This window comes from Zosterops lateralis (assembly GCF_965231275.1).
Source record: "Zosterops lateralis genome assembly, chromosome: 2".
NCBI lineage: Eukaryota > Metazoa > Chordata > Aves > Passeriformes > Zosteropidae > Zosterops > Zosterops lateralis.
The window spans coordinates 101,977,441-101,996,152 of NC_139763.1; the positions used below are offsets into that span (position 1 = coordinate 101,977,441).

General features: G+C 38.9%; 1 protein-coding gene across 4 annotated transcripts in view; it reads left to right on the forward strand.

The window, feature by feature from the left end:
* APP (amyloid beta precursor protein) overlaps window positions 1-18,712 on the forward strand; it is a 192,377-nt gene that overhangs the window by 137,830 nt on the left and 35,835 nt on the right. For all 4 annotated transcript variants that reach the window (XM_083855358.1, XM_083855357.1, XM_083855356.1 and 1 more), the window contains 2 exons: window positions 4,849-4,977; window positions 7,003-7,102. In XM_083855358.1, coding sequence (XP_083711484.1) covers window positions 4,849-4,977; window positions 7,003-7,102 — 229 coding nt within the window. The remainder of the gene's footprint in view (window positions 1-4,848; window positions 4,978-7,002; window positions 7,103-18,712) is intronic.

Here is an 18,712-nt window from a genome sequence, read left to right on the forward strand (position 1 = left end):
CTTTTAAGAAGGTGGAATCTGTGGCTCAGGATTGAGGTAAGGTGAGTATATGGACTGGCTGCAGGTCACATTAGCTTTCTTGCACTGTGGTAGTTCACCAAAGGTAGGATTTCACATCTGGCTTTGGAGCTAAGCTTTCCTGCTTTGAAGTTCAGCCTTGTACAAGTGTAATCCTGTCTGAAAAGTACCACAGTAAAATTACTCGATTGCAAGCTCTGTGTGTGCGTGTGTGTGTGAGGCTGGCAGCTTGGTTCTGCAGGTATCTGCAGTTGTTGATGGGGCCCACGCATAACAGCAGAAAGGTCTCTACAACTGCCAAAATGTGGAATGCAGAGGATACAAAGTAAACTTCAGCTGCAGAACTCTAAGGGGAAAAAATGTTAACAGTGACTCTGGGCCCAGAAAACCTTCTATTTTGTGCTTGAGCTTGTAGTCAACTCCCAGGATGTTTAAATTACTGATACATTTCCTGTGCTGGGGGAGAGCACCAGGCCTGAAAGGTGACTGGAGTCCAGTAAAAGTAAGCTTTGAAGGTACTGTTTGGAAGACTGAAGTGAATCCTATATTGAGTATATGTTCTACAAAAGCTAATAATTCTGGAAAATGTAGGCAGCAAGCATGAAGGTAACATTAGCTCAAGGTGCTACCAGACAGGACCCATCTCAAAATAACAGGGATGAACAGTTTAAAAAATAATGTCTTTAAACAAGTCTGTGTTCAGTCTTGTAGATGGTCTCATCCCTGCCTCAGCATTTTTTGGTTGTGTGCTCTGTAGCTGATGACAGTTGAGGTGTTGAACTGCTGCTCAGGTGCATGCCAAAGCATTTAAACACTGACCTTGAATTCAGCAGGATGATTTGTCTGGTTGTATTGAGAGGAGAAGGTTTTGAAGGAACTTAGGAAGCTCAGTTAGAACTTAATTTGGCACCTTTTGTGAAAGGTAATAAAAAGTATTTTTACAAATACATAAACGACAAACGGAAGGGTAAGAACAACCTCAGTTCTCTACTTGATGCGTGAGGGAATTCAGTAACTGCAGATGAGGAGAAGGCAGAAGTGCTTAATGCTGCCTTTGCCTCAGTCTTTAGTGGGAAAAAGGCTTGTCCTCAGGACAACTGTCCTCCTGGGTTGGTAGATGGTGTCAGGGAGCAGAATGGTCCCCCACATTATCCAGGAGGAGGCATTCAGAGAACTGCTGAGCCAATTGGATGTTCATAAATCTATGGGACCAGATGGGATCCATCCCAGGATGATGAGGGAGCTGGCAGATGAGCTTGCAAAGCTGCTCTCTATCATTTGCCAACAGTCCTGGCTCACTGGTGAGGTTCCAGATGACTCTAAGCTGGCAAACGTGATGCCCATTCACAAAAAGGGTGGGAAGGAGGATCCTGGTAATTATAGGCCAGTTAGCCTGACCTCAGTATCTGGTAATGGAGCAGTTTATATTGAGTGTCATCATGCAGCACTTACAGGATGGCTGGGGTATCAGACCCAGCCAGCACGGGTTTAGGAGGGGTAGGTCATGTTTTACTAACCTGATCTCCCTTTATCACAAGGTGACCCACCTGATGCATGCAGGAAGGGCTGTGGATGTTGTCTTTTTGGACAACAGCAAGACCTTTGACACTGTCTCCCACAGCACACTCCTGGAAAAGCTGGCAACCCATGGCTTAGACAGGAGCTCTTTGCTGGGTTAAGAACTGGGCATGGCTGGGCCCAGAGTGGTGGTGAACAGTGCTGCATCCAGCTGGGGACAGTCACCAGTGGTGCTCCTCAGGGATCTGTGCTGGGGCCTGTTCTGTTCAATATCTTTAGTGATGACATGGATGAGGGTATTGAGTCTTTCATTTGTGGATGACACTAAGCTGGGAGTGTGTGTTGATCTGTTGGAAGGCAGGAAGGCTCTGCAGAGGGCCCTGGAATGATTGGATGGATGGGCCGAGTCCAGTAAGATGAAACTTCAGTAAGTCCAAGTGCCGAGTCCTGCACTTTGGCCACAATAACCCCCTGCAGCGTTATAGGCTGTGGACAGTGTGGCTAGACAGTGCACAGGCAGAAAGGGCCCTGGGGGTACTTGTCAGGGGCCAGCTGAACATGAGCCAGCAGTGTGCCCTGCTGGCCAAAAAGGCATCCTGGTCTGTATCAAGAATAGGTGGCCAGCAGGACCAAGGAAGTCATCCTTCCCCTATACTTGGCACTAGTGAGGCTGTACCTCAAGTATTGTGTCCAGTTCTGGACCCCTCAGTTTAGGAAGGATGTTGACATGCTCAAGTGTCTCCAGATAATGAGGCTGGTGAAGGGCTTGGAACACAAGCCCTATGGGGAACGACTGAGGAAGCTGGGGTTGTTTAGCCTGGAGAAAAGGAGACTCGAGGGTGACCTTATCACTCTCTACAACTTCCTAAAAGGGGCTTATCATCAGGTGGGGGTTGGTCTCTTTCTCCAGGCAACAACTGACAGAATGAGAGGACACAGTCTTGAGCTGTGCCAAGGGAAATTTAGGCTGGGTGTTAGGAACAAGTTTTTTACAGAAGGAGTGATAAAGTACTGGAATTGTCTGCCTGGGGAGGTGGTGGAATCACCATCCCTGGATGTATTTAAAAAAAAGATCGGGTGTGGCACTTGGTGCCGTGGTTTAGTTGAGGTGGTGTTAGGGCATGGGTTGAACTTGATGATCTTGAAGGTCGCTTCCAACCTTGTGAGTAGTTCTGTGAATCACCTGGCACAGACACACAAGGATTTCCTGGTCAGCAGGGCTTCACGAGGGCTTCTTAGATCTGGATCACTTGTTAAAGCAGTGTCACAAGCTTTTAGGCCATATGAGATCACCAGATCAGAACTGAAGCGTGTATATGCATAGTTTTAAAACCAAAGCACTGAAACTCCCTAGGTTTGTATTCCTACACAGATTGAGTTTCTAGTGGTTTTTTCCTGCTTAAGAAAAAGCAGTCTCTGCCCCTCTAAGGAAACACCTTGCATTAAATATTCTTTCATTGTCATAAACTTGAATTATGGATTTCTGCTGCCATAACAGGAAGATTTCTTGGTCAGACATGCTGGAGGAACACATCTCCATTTCTACTTTATAGTGATATGTGTGGGACATTTCTCAGTGTTAGAAAAGGTGCTGAAAGTGGTCTGCCAATATACCCAAGTGACTAGTACTGCTCTTTGTGGTATTAGTTAGGTATTTCCAAGATTGTTGTCCTGTTAACAAATCTACTTGTAAAGTCTCATTCACACATTCCAGTGAATACAAACACACTATGGAAAAACAAAAGCTATTCCCTTCTGGTTTTAGACATGATACTTAACATGGACTATCTCTTGAAAAAAAATCAAAATTAATCCTTTTCTGTCTAGTCTGCCCTCATCTGTTACCTCGATGTGTCTTGGGGGCAAGAAAAGTTGAATTAACAGGAGAAGTAGCTAAGTTTTCTGTCTTCAGAATTTATCTTCATTTTGATAAAGCTTTACAGTTGACATTTCAGTTGTTAGGCCATTACCACAAGGTTGTGAGGATTACTTTCCAGCATTTGTCCACAGTTTATAGCATCTTGGCTTTGGGGACTTGGAGTTATTTTCCTCATGAATGAATTTTCAGCAATGGAGACACTAAGTTTAATTCTCTGCCAGGATATGGCTTCTATCTCTAGATCTCTAGAGATAGAATCACGTCTCTATTTCTGTCAGCATATCTTCTTCAAATAACCTTTGGTTTACTTTCCCCAAACGTTTTTGAATCTGTTGTTTCTCTTAAACTGAAGAGATGCTGAAATCTTTGGACTTCATCTCTTAGTATTCACCTCTTGTGTAACTGTTAAATCAGTTTAGGCTCTATATTTGTCCATGAATCTAAGTCTTAAAGGTTCACCTTCACCCACAGTTCTTCCTGTTTTGGAAAGCTGTGCACAGAGCTTCTGACACTTATTTTAACACTTCCCCACCTTCTTCCCTGTCAGTTCCTAGACAAGCTCGTTTACCACTTCTGTTCGTTCTTTAATCTGCTGCACAGTAAGGTCATCTTTCTATTCCTTCATGCTGCTCAGCAGCTTCAAGTAGGATGCACAAGCACAGCACCACAAGTGGGAATGAAGGGGACTGCATTTACAGAATTCATCAAAATCTCAGAGGTGGAGGTGGATGTCTTAGCTGGATGCTGGAGAACACTTTCTGTTTCAGCACTGTATTATTGTACAGAGCAGGAGAGTACATAGGAATACATGTCTTGGCCTTCAGTGCTCTGCCATCACTGTGTATATTTTCAAGTTCCCTTCAGCTGCTGATCTTTTCTCTCTTTGTATTCATTTATATGCCTGAAGGCATAAATCTAGTAGGTTTTACTAATTAATTTTACTTGCAATAGACTTCGCATTTTTGCAAAATCTGGCATCTAAGCTGAGAAATTTAAGAAAACTGGGCAGATGTCTCTTTTTTTCTTATAGGTTTTCAGTCAGTTGTGTGTTCTGGATGTGTATGTTCTGTACCTCAGCTCAGTGTTTCTTTTCTTCCGTTTTCTCCTCTGGTGGAGTAGCAGTAGTGACAGGGCAGGAATGTTGTGATTTTTTTTTTTTTCCCCTTAAGTTTTGGAGTCAAGTGTGGGGATTGGTTATTCATAGAAACATAGAGAGTCTGAACACCCTCCTCAGGAACATAATCTACTGCCTCCAACTACTATTTAATGGTGCATCCTGATGGTTCAGTTGAGAGGATGTTCCTTACAGTAGTCAGAGTTCCCTTCAAAAGATAATACCGAGGGCTTTTAGCTTGGGATACATCTCCAGTGCAAGAAATGAAAACATGTGTCATTCTAAACTGATGTTTTTTTGTTCTTGTTCTTCTTTGTAGCCTCGTCACGTATTCAACATGCTGAAGAAGTATGTGCGTGCTGAGCAGAAAGACAGACAGCACACTCTCAAACACTTCGAACACGTCCGCATGGTAGACCCAAAGAAAGCTGCCCAAATCAGATCTCAGGTAATCCCCACTGGTGGTTAGTGAGATCATGTTAGTTCATAACTATCATGAAATTTCGGTCAACGTATTTTCTATAAAATACGCAACTCCTTTCTGTGGACAGCTTTAAATGCAATCAAAAATAATGTGTTTTCCATCAGAGGATTAAGGCAAAGTGATACAGTAATGTAGGTATGATTTTTCTTTTGAGAAGAACTGAAAACATGTTTTTTGTCTATCTGGACCATGAGTCAGTCATGGACATGTCCTGAGGAGCCTTCCAGAGCATTAATGCTGAGAGCCTTTGTTACTGCTTTGGTAAAAAATGACATGGGAAAACATCAGTATTAGATTTAGCAACAATACATGGCTGTGCTTCTCTCAGCTGAAGTGGCAGAACCATAAGTGGTGTAACCATCTGACTGACCAACCTTTGTATGGTCACTGCAGAGGCACTTGTAATGTCTATAAATGTGATTACTGTGATGCACTTGAATTTAATGTGTTTTTTTTTTTAAATTGACCCTGTCATTCATGGCATTTAACTGCTGAATGTTACTGTAGTCCTCAATGCATATGTTTTGGAACATCTTTTATCTTGTCTTCATAAATCATAGAGGGCAAGAAAGCAGAAAGAAAACACTCAAGATTGAAGATGTAGCTGGCTTTCAAAACAGCAATTAAAATTGGAGTCACAATGGATAAACTGTAAAAACAGCGTGCTGGAATCTGTGGAATCTGCTGCTGTTCCCTCTGTAGGATTCAGTGGCAACCACTGTTCCAGCCACAGTTTTTGATTGACTGACATCACTTAAAGAAAAATCAAAACCATATACCTCCCTGGATGGCAGATTAGATTTTCAAACATCTGTTTCAGCCAAATGTGTACATTGAGGTCATGCTGTCTTGAAATTACTGGAGTGAGAAATGCAGACTTCTAAAAGTCGTCTGCAGTGAGTGTTGGCTTTGCCTTGTCTTAAGCATCTAACATGACTTTTTTTTTTTCTCCAAGTCACTGGATTATTTAATAACAAAAATCAGTGATATTTTGCAAAGTGCAGGTTGTATGGCAGCACTGGTGAAGAATAAAAACTGACATATAAATAGTAGAGGTGCAGTATATTGCCTAACATGTCATTGTAGGAATGAGTATTGATAGAGCATCTTTATGTCTAGAATTGGCCAGATGGTTGGGGAAATGTGGCCTGGGAGTTCTGTTTGTGAAATGTTTTTCTGTGGAAAATGGAAAACAAAATATTTTGTTCAACATCATAAATATTTGGATTTAAATAAATCATATTGCTGTCTGCAAATCATTTACTTGTTAGGCCTAATTATCCTGTGAGTCTAAGTCTTTTAAGATGAACCTCAGTTTCTTGTTCTGCTGAAGAAAGGTGGTACCTGTGTAGAGTACCCTGGGGGAGCACATATCATGTGATGGCATAACTCAGCCTGTAACAATGTCAGGGCACTTGAGGCAATAGAGCTGTAATCACATGAGAGGATGCAATAATGCTTCTGGATGGAAATACTTTTGTTTGCAATTTGCAAATGTTAGGGTTTTTTTAGTTTTTTCTTGGGAGAGTTGGTTTTTTTCGCAGCATTTGGATTAGGAAATAAATAAACAATACCAAACACCTGAAACATTCTGATGCAGCAATCACTGTGCCTCACTTAGTTTGCATGTTATGTGAAGGCTTATGCATATGGGCAAATGTAAGTTGCCGAAAGAAGAATGAAGCTGTGGATTTCTGCCACAATAGCTACTTGTGTGTGTGTTCTGCCCCACAGCAAAACCCCTACTTTACATTACTGCATTTTCATGGGATTGGTTGCTAGGGAAGAGCATCTAGAATGTTATTTTTGTAGTAGCTGTAGGAGAGAGGTGAGTTTTGTAAGGGGTTTGATGGTTTTGATACATAGAACATATTGAAATCTTATACCTGCACAAATGAAAATGGTCTTGCTTCCTATAATCTATGAAATTTGTGATAATGTCAAATTATCCATAGTATTCCCCTCCTTCAAATACTTTTGTTTCCGTAGGTTATGACTCATCTACGTGTGATATATGAACGCATGAACCAGTCTCTCTCCTTCCTCTACAATGTGCCTGCTGTGGCAGAGGAGATCCAGGATGAAGTTGGTATGCAAACTCATAATGTAGAAAAAGACATATATTTCTGTGATGAGAAATTACCACCAGAAGCAAAAACACCTCATTTCACTTTTCCTATTGATATACTACCTCAGCTGAGAAATAGAAGAGTAAACCTGGCAAAGCTCTTTAATTTTCAATTAAATTATAATGAACCCTTGGAAGACAAATCCTGTATAACCCATGCAATGGCATTATCATACGGTTGTAAATGTCTTCCCTGAAATACGTTAATTGACATTTGGAGCCTTCCATTCTATAGGGATGCAGCAATAGACAATGAGATTTAGCAAATCCTATCCTTTGGATATTTAATTTACCTGGTAAATATTTATATGATATAAGACAGTTTGGAAATCCTACAGCTAAAAAACTGGTTGCAGAACCAAGCATTGAGAAAAGCATAGGTATCAACTTGGCAGTATCCTAATGCTCACGCATTTTAGGTGTTGGTTAGTTATCAAGTTAATATCTCTTCTCCTCCCATTTTTTCCAGCATAAAAGCTGGACTTCGAATGATTCAGGTAGTAACAATCCCATATTTGCCTCTTCCCTGAGAGCTGTAATGGCAGATAGCTGTGAAGGACAATGGCCTTTCCTTCCATCCAAATTCTAGCCCTTGGCTGTGGGATTACTGCAGCACAGAGATCTCCAGTACAGCACTCAGACTCTGCCATGTGCTGCTATTGCAGCAAGGCAACTGTATTCAGTTTTGGACATTCCATTGCTAATGTGTATCATTAAGAAAAATAACAGATAGTTAAATGTAAAGGTCAGAGATGGGACAGTTGATTTTGGAGTAGCTTTTTTCACAAGGTGTAATACTCTGCCAAATGGCAGTTAATGTATTAATTTCACTAATAATCAGCTTCAGCTGACTAAATAAGTAATTGATTTCTTCTAAACATGAGGGAGGAGGGAGGCATGCCACTGCAGTAAGGATTAGGATGCATTTAGGACACAGGGAGGGGGTGGACAGGAAGTAGCAGTGGATTCAGTTGCCCAGAGTATGAGTTATGATGGAGATGTGCTTCTGCTTGAGAGAGCCTGAGATGAGATCAAGAAAATTTGGAAGGGATTGGGAGGCAGCAAAAAGGTAACTGATTAGTAATTGTCCTTAACCATGTGTTTTTATGCTCCACAATTACAAGGCACAATCAACAGTCTCAGTCTGTGGGTGTAGAGTCATTCAGAGGGGGAACAACTTATTGATAATTTGAAAGCATATAATTTCTGTAGAAAGATGTCAGTACTGTGAGGTCTTTGAGGTGTTCAGTTAGTTTTGTTTTTATATTGCTATCATTCCCTTGGGGTTTTTCCTTCAAATTTCAATATCTTCTATTCTTGGTAATGTTAGTGCTTGTTGAGGATATTCTTGTAGATTTTGTTTTCTTTTCTATGTACTAAAGTGGAACAAGAATTTCAGAATCTTTGAAGTTGCATGAGGTCAAAAGTCCAGTAACTGCTGAGTGGTTTACAAGAATCTAACTCCTAATCTCAAATGTAATACTAATTTTTAGGGGGAAAAAAGAACCTAAAATTAGTAAGATATTATTTCCTAATAAGTTGAGAGCAGCTCAGAAATCACAAAAAAAAATGTTTGTCACCGTCTCTTGAGTAGTTTTTTCCTTACCTTGTTTTTTTTGGTGTTTTGGGTTTCTTGGTTTGTGTTTTTGGGTTTTAGTTTGGTTTGGGTTTTTTTGGTGGTTTAGACTGTGCTAAAAACTATTCAAAGCACTTGTAAAGTTTAAAACATTTTAAACAGAGTTCTCAAAATTGGGAGCTACTAGGCAGCACAAATTAAAGTACTATCTTTTCTGGGTAAAATATCAGATCTAGATAAAATACTTTTGCATAATGCAATGTGTTTCAGTATCAATGTGCTTCTTGTTGATAATATTGTCTGTATACTCGGTTTTATGCGTTGGTTTTAATGAAAGTTCGTGGTGGTCATTCCCATCTGTTCAAGAAGACAGTATCCTTCTAGCTTTGAGCCTTCTAGCTCTGATCAGCCTGTTTCAAATTCTGTTCTGAAATTACTGAATTTCTTTGTCGCTGTACTCTTCCTAAATGCATGGAAAAGGACATCTATTACAGCTGCAAAATCTGTGGAGAAGTAAACTTCTGATAAAACTTCATTTTGTAGCATTCCCAAGAAATATTACAACTCTCATTAAAAAGATAAATGTTTGATTAAATACCTTTTGTTGGAACCATTGACTTAGAAAGTCTGAGTCGTAGAAAATTTGAAAAATAAATTAGATAAGAACATCTCACAGAGAGTGTCTGACTAATAGGTTATGTATAAGGAGACATGGTTGAAAATAGTTTTGGTTCATTTTCTTTCTTCATTATAGTTTTAGTTGCTAGTTCCACTCTGCTGCAGAGTTCTTCATGAACAGTTTTTACCTTGAATAGATAATCTTTGCTGTAGACAACAGAGCTCTGACAAAGGTAGTTTTTCCCTGAATCAAACAAATAACTCTAGGAGCGTCAATATAAATGAGATCTAGTTTGCTATGAATTTGTCCTGTTGGTTTAGTTCCTCTTACATCCAATGTAGTACTGGTTTTCACTCGGTTTTTCTCATTGCTAGAAATATTATTACCTATTTTTCAGAGTTGATTAAATAAATCACAGTCTCGCGGTTGGACATATGAAGTTTCCTTAAAATACCGACTATGTTTGAATTTTCTACCTTAAAAGGCAGGCTTACAGCCCTTGTTTTAATGTGCGGAATCCAAAATAAAAAATCCAGGTTCTGTGCTTAAAGCAGGTTTTATGCCTTTTAAGAGCAGCCTTTTCTTGTTATTTTCATAAGTCCAGCAAATAGGGTAGCAGGAATTTAGGGTAAAATTTAACAGAGTTGTCCTTACCTGCAGGTGTCCTTCACCAGCTGATGTCCACTGGCTTTAACAGTGTGTCAAAGGAGCACAGCACTCCAAAGGGTAGAAAATAGCACTTGAGAGGGCTTTAATCCTAGACTTTTGACCAATGTTTAATGTGCAAATGTCCCATAAGGGTTTCAGGCACAGTAATGTAGCAGCAAATTCCAGTATTTAAGGAAGGGTATTGCTGGCTGTCTCTTATTCATTTTGGGGCAGGGGGCAAGGAGCCAGTCTGAGAGTTGCAGAAAGAGGTCACCTCACCATGGTTGTTCTGAAAAAGCTCGGAAAGAATAAACAGGTCGTTTGGGCAGGAGACTGTTTGGCATTCTGTCTGCAAATGATTTCTCAAGGGGCAGTAATGTGAATGTACTAAAAAAGCAGGTCACTCTTGGCAATTGATGTAGTTCTTGGTAAATAAATGGAGTTTCTTATGAGCAGGAGTGTACCCCATGAATAGGAGAGTGGTGTAAAAAAAATCTGAGCAGATTATTTTTCTGCCTAGGTATTTGTACTCACCTTTTCCCTCTGATAAATCTCGTATACTATTTAATATGTATGGAAACCCAGAAAAAGCAATAGTAGGCTTTAAGAGAAATCAGCAGTTCCTTTGAGCACATCCTGCTTTAAATCCTTTTTTGATTAGATTGCTTATCCATGTATGTAAAAGGCAATTTCTTGCAGAGTAGCACAGCCAGTGTAGCTTCTGATTCAGAAACTACGTCAGAGCTTTGTGCATCAGTCACGTGGGCAGGCAGTGATCTGAATTTTTAATTCTGTCTTTGCTACTTGTTTCCAAACTGATGTCCTCAACTTCAACTTTTCTAGCCCACCGCTGGGGAAGTTCTAAGCACTGTAGTAATACCACAGCAGTATTGTACTGAAGCTCAGAAGCATTCAGTTACAAGGAATAAGTAAAAGAATATTATTTCATCTGTCCCTTGACAAATAATATCAAACTACTGTTATTTTATTATACTGTTCCACTCTGCCTGTCCTGTTCTTCTGCAGCATGTTCTGGATGCCACTCCCACATTACGTGCCTAGAAGATAAGGCAACCCAGGCTGACCCAAAATCAGTGTCTGCTTTCAGATTATATATATGTGCTGTGGTTCAGGTGCTATTTTAAGCATTTATGCTCCAACTTAGCATGACAAAACTTGAAACAAGAAACATTTGCCTCTTGACATTTGCCTTGCAAGTTCCTGTGAAGATTTTTGTGATTTTAGAAACAGGATAAGCTGCAGACTCAAGGTGTCTGAAAACTTCCTGTCTTTTAACGCTTCTTTAATCATCAGGCCCAATACCTGAGTGGAGGGCAAAGTTAGGGCTACCCAGTGTCTGAGTGGAGGGCAAAGTTAGGGCTACCTCATCTGGTTCTGATCTTTTGGAATTTATTAGACTAATTTTTGATTCTGTGTTTCTAGCTTGTAATTTTGACCTGTAGTCAATTCACTGCCTTGCTGCATTTCTTCCCGTGAGTCGAATCAGGAATGTTTCTAGTCATTCTTTGGTATCCTTCTTAAGAGGTTTAATGGTATTAGTTTCTTGCTACAGGCTGACAGTTCAATACAACAACCAGACTGCTCTGCAGACTGATCCTGCAAAACCAAAACATGCTCCTGGAGGCTTTGCAAAAGCAAATTCTGTGTCTCTTCTTGTTTGGTGCTATTCCTTTCGTGATTGTTTTCTTTATACTCTCCCTTAAAATGCTATGTTTTGAATATATAATTAGTAATGTCTGTCAGACTGCAGTGGGACTTCTCAGTGTCTTGTTTTTCTGTAACTCTTCCTTGTTCTGTCTTAAAACTTAGCTGATGAGAAGAATTCCACCTTCAAAAATGTTAAAGATGTTGAAGCAATACTTAGGATTTCTGAACCTTTATTGAAGTTGGGTTGCCCTGTCAAGGTATCAGAGTAATAAAGGGAAGTTGACTTACGTTGACTGCTTCAAAAGCTTGTTTAAAGGTTTCCAAGACTATTGTAATAGGATCATACAGAATGGTGTAGCTCATATCAAGTAAGAACATTAATCACCTTGTAACTCAATTTGAGTGTGTTAAGACTAGAAAAGTTTTGAAATTGCTTTTTGTTTGTAGAGGTGGCAGTTCTAGGTTGATTGATATGAATCAGTTCTAGCCTTCCTTTAAAACTAGAGGCAAAAATGCTGGTATCATCTGATTGATGCTATAATGTAATGCATCAGAGTGCTTATAATGGCTTAATTTCTTTTCCTGGTAAAGTAAAACAGTGCTGTTGAGGCATGAGTAAATGAATAAGCACTCCAGGGTTTATCTGCGCTGGGACAGACCATGTTCAGTGAACTGGCATAGAGAAAGATAAGGACTAGTCTCTAGTGGTGCTAGTTGTCAGGGCAGTTGGGTTTTGCGCTAATTGACAAATGTGCTTCATTCAGACAACGTAAATAAGAGTGAGCATTTGCAGTAGTTGCAAAAATGCTTAACTGAGGAAAACTGGACAATTCCTATTCAGTTTTATACTTTGTGCCATTCTGGAGATCAAAGGAATTGTCATTTCTCAATTTCCCCAGACACTTAGCTAGTACTGTGTTGGGGAGCGTTCACTTTTGGATGCAAGGAAACATCATCTTTGCTAAAACAGAAGTATTGAATTTCCACCCTCATCTCTTTAAAATTAGCACATTTTTCTGTGACAGGAAGTATTCCACTGAGATTTGTTGGATATCTATACCACACAGAAATTTCTCAGTAAACTTTAAACAGAGTTTGTGGAAGTAGGACAAGAGTATGTAGGTCTTACCAAAGGTTCTGTAAAACCTGCCTTCTAGTTTTAAAGAGCCTGTTTGATGTGTATGTGTGCTGTGTCCTACAAGCCCATGTTCCTGCCCTTCTGCTCTGCTCTCCCTTTGTGCCCATAAGTGTAATGGAACTGGAACAAGCAGTCAAAAGCAGCTTTCAGAGAATGTGTATTTGCACAGGTACACTGAAGTGACTTCCAGCACTAACTATGCCTCTGCTTTCTCCCCATAATTGACTTTACATATTTATGTGTATCCAGTAACGTCAGCTTTTCAAAGAAAAAAATTGCATTTTCTATGGAGTGGTCATTTACCTTTAGTATTTTCCCTTGGCCACCTATAGCATTCAGTCAAAAAGATAGTTTGTTAGGATTCTAGCAAAATATATATTGTTATGTCAGTGGTTAAAAGTAGCAGAGTTCTTCCACAAAAGCAAATGAATTCTGTGTTAAACTTTCCACAGCAGCATTGAGTTAGATTTTGTATGCTTAAATATTGACATATGGCCCAGGTGGAGTGCCTGATGAGCAATTAAGACCTTTTCCACCCGAGGACATTGGTTTTTAAAGCATTTGACTAAATCATATATATATATATATATATATATGTATATATATATATACATACACACTCTTAAGCTTTTTTTTTTTTTACCAAGTGTAGTTTTTTTCTTTAATCATCACAAGCCTATGGTCTTTAGTAGGCTATCAGATTTGCCACTTTGTTATCTCTATAAAATATTCTTAAATTATTTAAATACTATAAATAATAAGATGCCTTTTGTTGGAGCAAGGTGATGTACCGTGTTTATGTAGGGAATCAGCCAATGTCACAAAATGGCTGAGATGGGACGGAACCTCTGGAGGATGGAGGACATCTGCTCCATTTCCTCTGCTAAAGCAAGGCCACTCAGAGCCAATAGTTTGGTCACCCTCACAGTGAAAGAGCATTTTTTATGTTTAAGAGACTCAGCTCTGTCTGCTAGCAAGATACGACCTTTGCTTCAGTGTAGGAGAGGAGGGAAAAAATCCTGGAAATAAATCCAACATTTTCTTCTTCTAAACGTCTTATATTTTTTGTCAAGATTATTTAACTGTCATAGAAAATTAGGCAGAGAATTGTAGATGATTAAAATAGATATAAATGTGCATCACTGACGCTGATGTTCTGAAGTGCTTTCATTAGCAATGTACTGTATCCTCCCCATCTTTTGTAGCTAAATGGACTATTCTGTCCTATTATGGGCACTATTGTTCTCCAGAAGAGACATGAATCCTGATTTTTGTGTGCACAAGCCCTCTTTCCATCTCATAAATATTGTGACCGTGACTTCAGTCAGTAAAAGAGCCAGCTTACTCCAGGGCTCATGGGTACTGGGAAAAGAATAAATGGCTTCAGGTGGCTTTGGATTGAGGTGGCTTTTTCATAAGGGAAACATATGGGACATCTTGTTTTGCAGTTCAGAAATTTAATCAGAATAAAAAGTTAATAGATGTGACCAAGTTTAAGAGAATGTTTTCCTCTGGTTTGAATAATGCTGTTCTGTTTCACTTGCACCTCTAAAAAATCTGGTCTCGTGATCCAGATGTTAGAACTGAAAACTGATAATAATCATGGACCTATAAATTATAAGCAAAGTACTTTTTAAATTTTCCGAGCATCTGCTATTTCAGTGAGTATTTAAATCTGTCACTCTAAATAATTCATCTGTTTGGAGGAGAGGTTTAAAGGTGTTGCCTAGATTTTCTTCAGGAACTGATGGTGAGAGCACTCTGCCCTGCATTGATAGATCCTTCTTCAAGACCTTATTCTGTGATCTTTCCATTACATTATCCTGAAGTATTTTTTTACAGATGCTTCTCTTTTAATAGAAAATTGCTATCCCCACTATAGATCCCACAGGGAGTTCATGATCATGAGGCCACTCTGGGCTCACAGTGGCAACAGTCTGAGACCGTGTCCACTTAACTTCTTTTGATACTCCTCTGGAAGAGTCTACAGTCACCTTGCACACTATAAAGCATTTGGTGATATCAACTTTTTTTAAGTCTGCTTCTAGTCTTATGAAGCAGAATGGCTTCTCAGCTCTTTTCATTTGTTATGGTTATGATTCAGGATGGCTCGTGTAATGACAAGTAGAACTCCAGTTCTTTGGAGGGCTTATAGCAAAGTTTATTAAAAGACAGATTCTTTTTATACAATGTTTCAGTACAATGAATAATACTGGTCCTTTAGGGCACCACCTTTTTGTAAACATCTCTACCAGTAAACAAGTTGGAAAAACACTGGTGTCAGGAGGAGGATATCTGCAAGATTGTTTTGGGTTCCTCCTTATGATTTCCTAGGCCAGACTGAGAGATTTCTGTACTTGGCTTTCCCACAGACTTCAAGCTTCTGCCTGGAGCCTCTGAATCCATGTTCTGACCACTGTCAGTTCCCACAATTAGTATTTCCTGATAATTGCTTCTAGTGTTAAGCTTTAAGGAACTCATGTATTGGTTCATCACATGCCAAATTTAAGATGTCGTTCTTTCTTTCTTTTTTTGTTTTTCAAAAATATAACCAAAGTCTGAAAGTGTCTTCTAGTTGTCCAGCTTTCAGATATGATCTGAGAGTAGGTGACTTTCCAAATGCATAGCTCGTCAGAGGGGAGGCTCTGGCTTGGTGAAATGTTGCCTGCTTACAGAAATCTCATTATACTGAGCTGTTGGAGATTTTTTTTTGATACACTGAATATATGAGTAATTTTTTTCATAAATATGTCATCTTAAGTCTAGTTCATGATGTCAGTGTCCACAAGTACTGAAGCAGCCCAAAATTGTGGGATCACAGACACTCCAGCATCTTCTGCTTCAATTGTGCTGTTGAATGATGGATTTTCTTTTCCCAGTTAACATGTTTTGGCAACACAGTTGTGTCATTCTGTGTGATTCACTCTAAGATCAGATTCCTAGTCAAAGGTCTTGGATTGTGAAAGAAACAAAGGAATAATCTTAATTTTTACCTGCTGACAAGTTGCAAGGCTCCAGTGACAACCAGTTACAGACTGTCTGCACGAGCTAATATAGTTTTATATATAATATATTAGAGAACTAATGTGTCAGTCTCTGGAATTGTTATCCAGAGGGATTTAAATGCTAAAGTCTGAACTCCATCACTCTGGCCAGGTATCCTGAGGGGGATGGCAAAATAAGCCTCTAATGCCAATTGTGTACTAAATTTTGTTTGAAGCATAGCTTGCTTTCCAGAAATGCAGAGGGAAAATTCACAGGTATTTATTATGGTCAAGAGTCTCTGTGGTGTTCTTCCTTGGCAAGTTGTTGCTATTGGGATAAAAAGGAAAAAATTACGTAGGATATGTGATTTCACAGAATGGCTGGGCTGATGGAGATGTTGCACTAATATCCTGACAGTTCCCATCCATGTGGGATTAAAAATGAAGTGATCTTTCATCAGTGCAGCTTTCTCCTGCTTGTGATTCTCATACCCAATTTCACTAAAAAATGCATTTTTCTGAATAGTCATACCTGGGCAGGTTTCAGTTCTTACTCTGTTCTGCTTTCTTCTTTCAGATCATGTGTATGAAAAACAGCGTAAAAGGCTTCAGAACTGGCGACATCCCACTTTATAGATATATTTGGTAAATTTAATAAATGCGTGTCTTTAGATTACTCTGACAACCTAGAATAGGTCTGGCCTATCAAGTGCTAAAAAAATTCAGTTAATAAATAGGCAAAATACTTACTATCTAGAGCAGGTACTGCACAATTCAGATTTGGTTAATTTGGATTTAAATTTTAAAAATATTCTCTTTTGACCAAGGATATCAGCTGCTGATGCCCATTTTGGACTTGCCTAGAAAGAGGCCAGACAAAGTTTAAAGGATAAAAGTGGATATATTTAATGAAGGGCCTTCAGGTACATTAAGGACAGACAGAGCCTTCCCAAGGGGCTACACCCAAAATGGCCAATGGTCATGAGTTTTTCAGACAATTATAAGTTTAGTCCATTATCCTATCACAGGTTAATCCTCCAATTACAGCTTCAGGTAATGAGGTCATATATGCCCAGTTCCCTCCCTCCCTACCCCTCCCATTCAATTTTGTTTATACTTTTTGGGGCCTGAGGCATGTGGTGTCATTGGATCTCAGGCCTAGAAGGATTGTTTTGTCTGACCAAAAGGTGAAGAGAATTAACTAACACTCTATATGGAGTTCAGAGTGACATTTTTCAGGTGTTAGAAAGTGGTAGTTTTAGGTCCTACTGCAGTTTTAAATTGTATTGTGTATTGTAAGTTTGGCAAGTAAATATAATTATTTTTATCAGTAGACCATCTAGTAATTTATAAATAAAGTAAATAATTATTTTCAGAAAATAAGGCAATAAAATTCTGTAGCAGTATTTCATATAAATGGATTTTTGCAGAGTAGTTTCACTTATAAGCCTTATAAGGTACTTAAGAGGGAAAGGTACTTGGTACCTAGAAAAAGGTACTTTTTCTACTTCACACAAGCCTGAGCAGGAATAATGATTGCTGATTCATCCAGCAGTAATACCAGTGATGATTGCTCAGGCTGTTTGTTTTTATTTAGACTCTTCAGCCTATTTTAATTATATTTTAATTTGGAATTAAATGTGGAGTTGAATTTAACTTGGAGAATTTGACACAGTGCCTTCTGTGGATCAGGATTATGATATACAATATATGTTCTGGATTAGGATATCATTTCAATTCAATTTTTTCCCAAGTATTTTTTAGTATTGTCTTGTCTACCTTCATATAAAGTTGTTTCCATGTCTTACTTGGAGAGAAACTGTTTAATTTAACCAAATTGAAGGAGGAGGGGATGAGAGGGCGGGAAAGAGAAATTGGCAAAAAGGCATGTTGTGAAAGGGAATTTCTTTTAAAGAACTCTCAGAGATGACACAAGCTTCAATACTCTGCTTTGAAGTGAGGAGGAAATGCAGTTATTAATCAGATTACTTGTTATTAAATACTAAAAAAATTGAAATGTGCACTTAGCTATAGCATATGTTTAGATTTAATTTTAGTTAATAACTGGTTTGTGTAGTTGTCAGTTGTATGGGTCTGTAGTAATTAAAGTTTCTGTCACTGAAGGCAGAGTGTCATACTAGCTTTTTAGGTAAATTAGACAAAATTTCAGACTGTGAGTTTCATAGCAGGCTGATGAAGTAGTGTGAAAATTGTCATGAACCTTTGCTTAGAGTGCTCAGTAATTGCATAGCCACGTACAAAACTAAATTTGCATCAAAGTCCATCCTTAATGAAAAAGAAACCGAGGTTATTTTGAAATCAATCATTACTTGGTAATAAGTGTATTCCTGAATTGGATTACCCAAGCTTTATAGACTGTTCTGTACCAGAAAATCTGTGATTTACCTGCACAATCGCTCTGTATATTAGTTAAACATCATTGGGGTTTTTAATGATGTAAGACAAAATGTCTGCAAGGTAGATTTAACTGAAACATTATTCTGGCTGACATGGGGAAACTCACTTGGTTTATTTTTATGATGTGAGTCAGGAAACAGCAAAATCCATGTGTGCTGAAATAGAACAAGAAATGGGAAGGAAATGGGAGTGCTAAAGTTGTGAAGTTTTTTTAAATTTAGTAAAATCATGGGGGTTTTTAGCATGGCTTTAATTATTGCAGTTATTCTCAAGTTCAAATGTGTATTTTTTCTAAAATTAGGTTCTTAGCCATCAAGGGTGTTGCCTTGATGGGATGCTTATTCTCTTATTAAATTCTAGAAAAAAAAATTTAGGTCAACTGTTTCATGATACCTTAAATGTTCACTCTCTGAGAATTTGAAAAGGGCAAACTCTTTTCAACTCACTGAGCAAGGTTTTCATACACATAAGAAATTCCTGAAATGTGGAGGGTTTTGGCTGCTACTTGTTCTTATGTAGT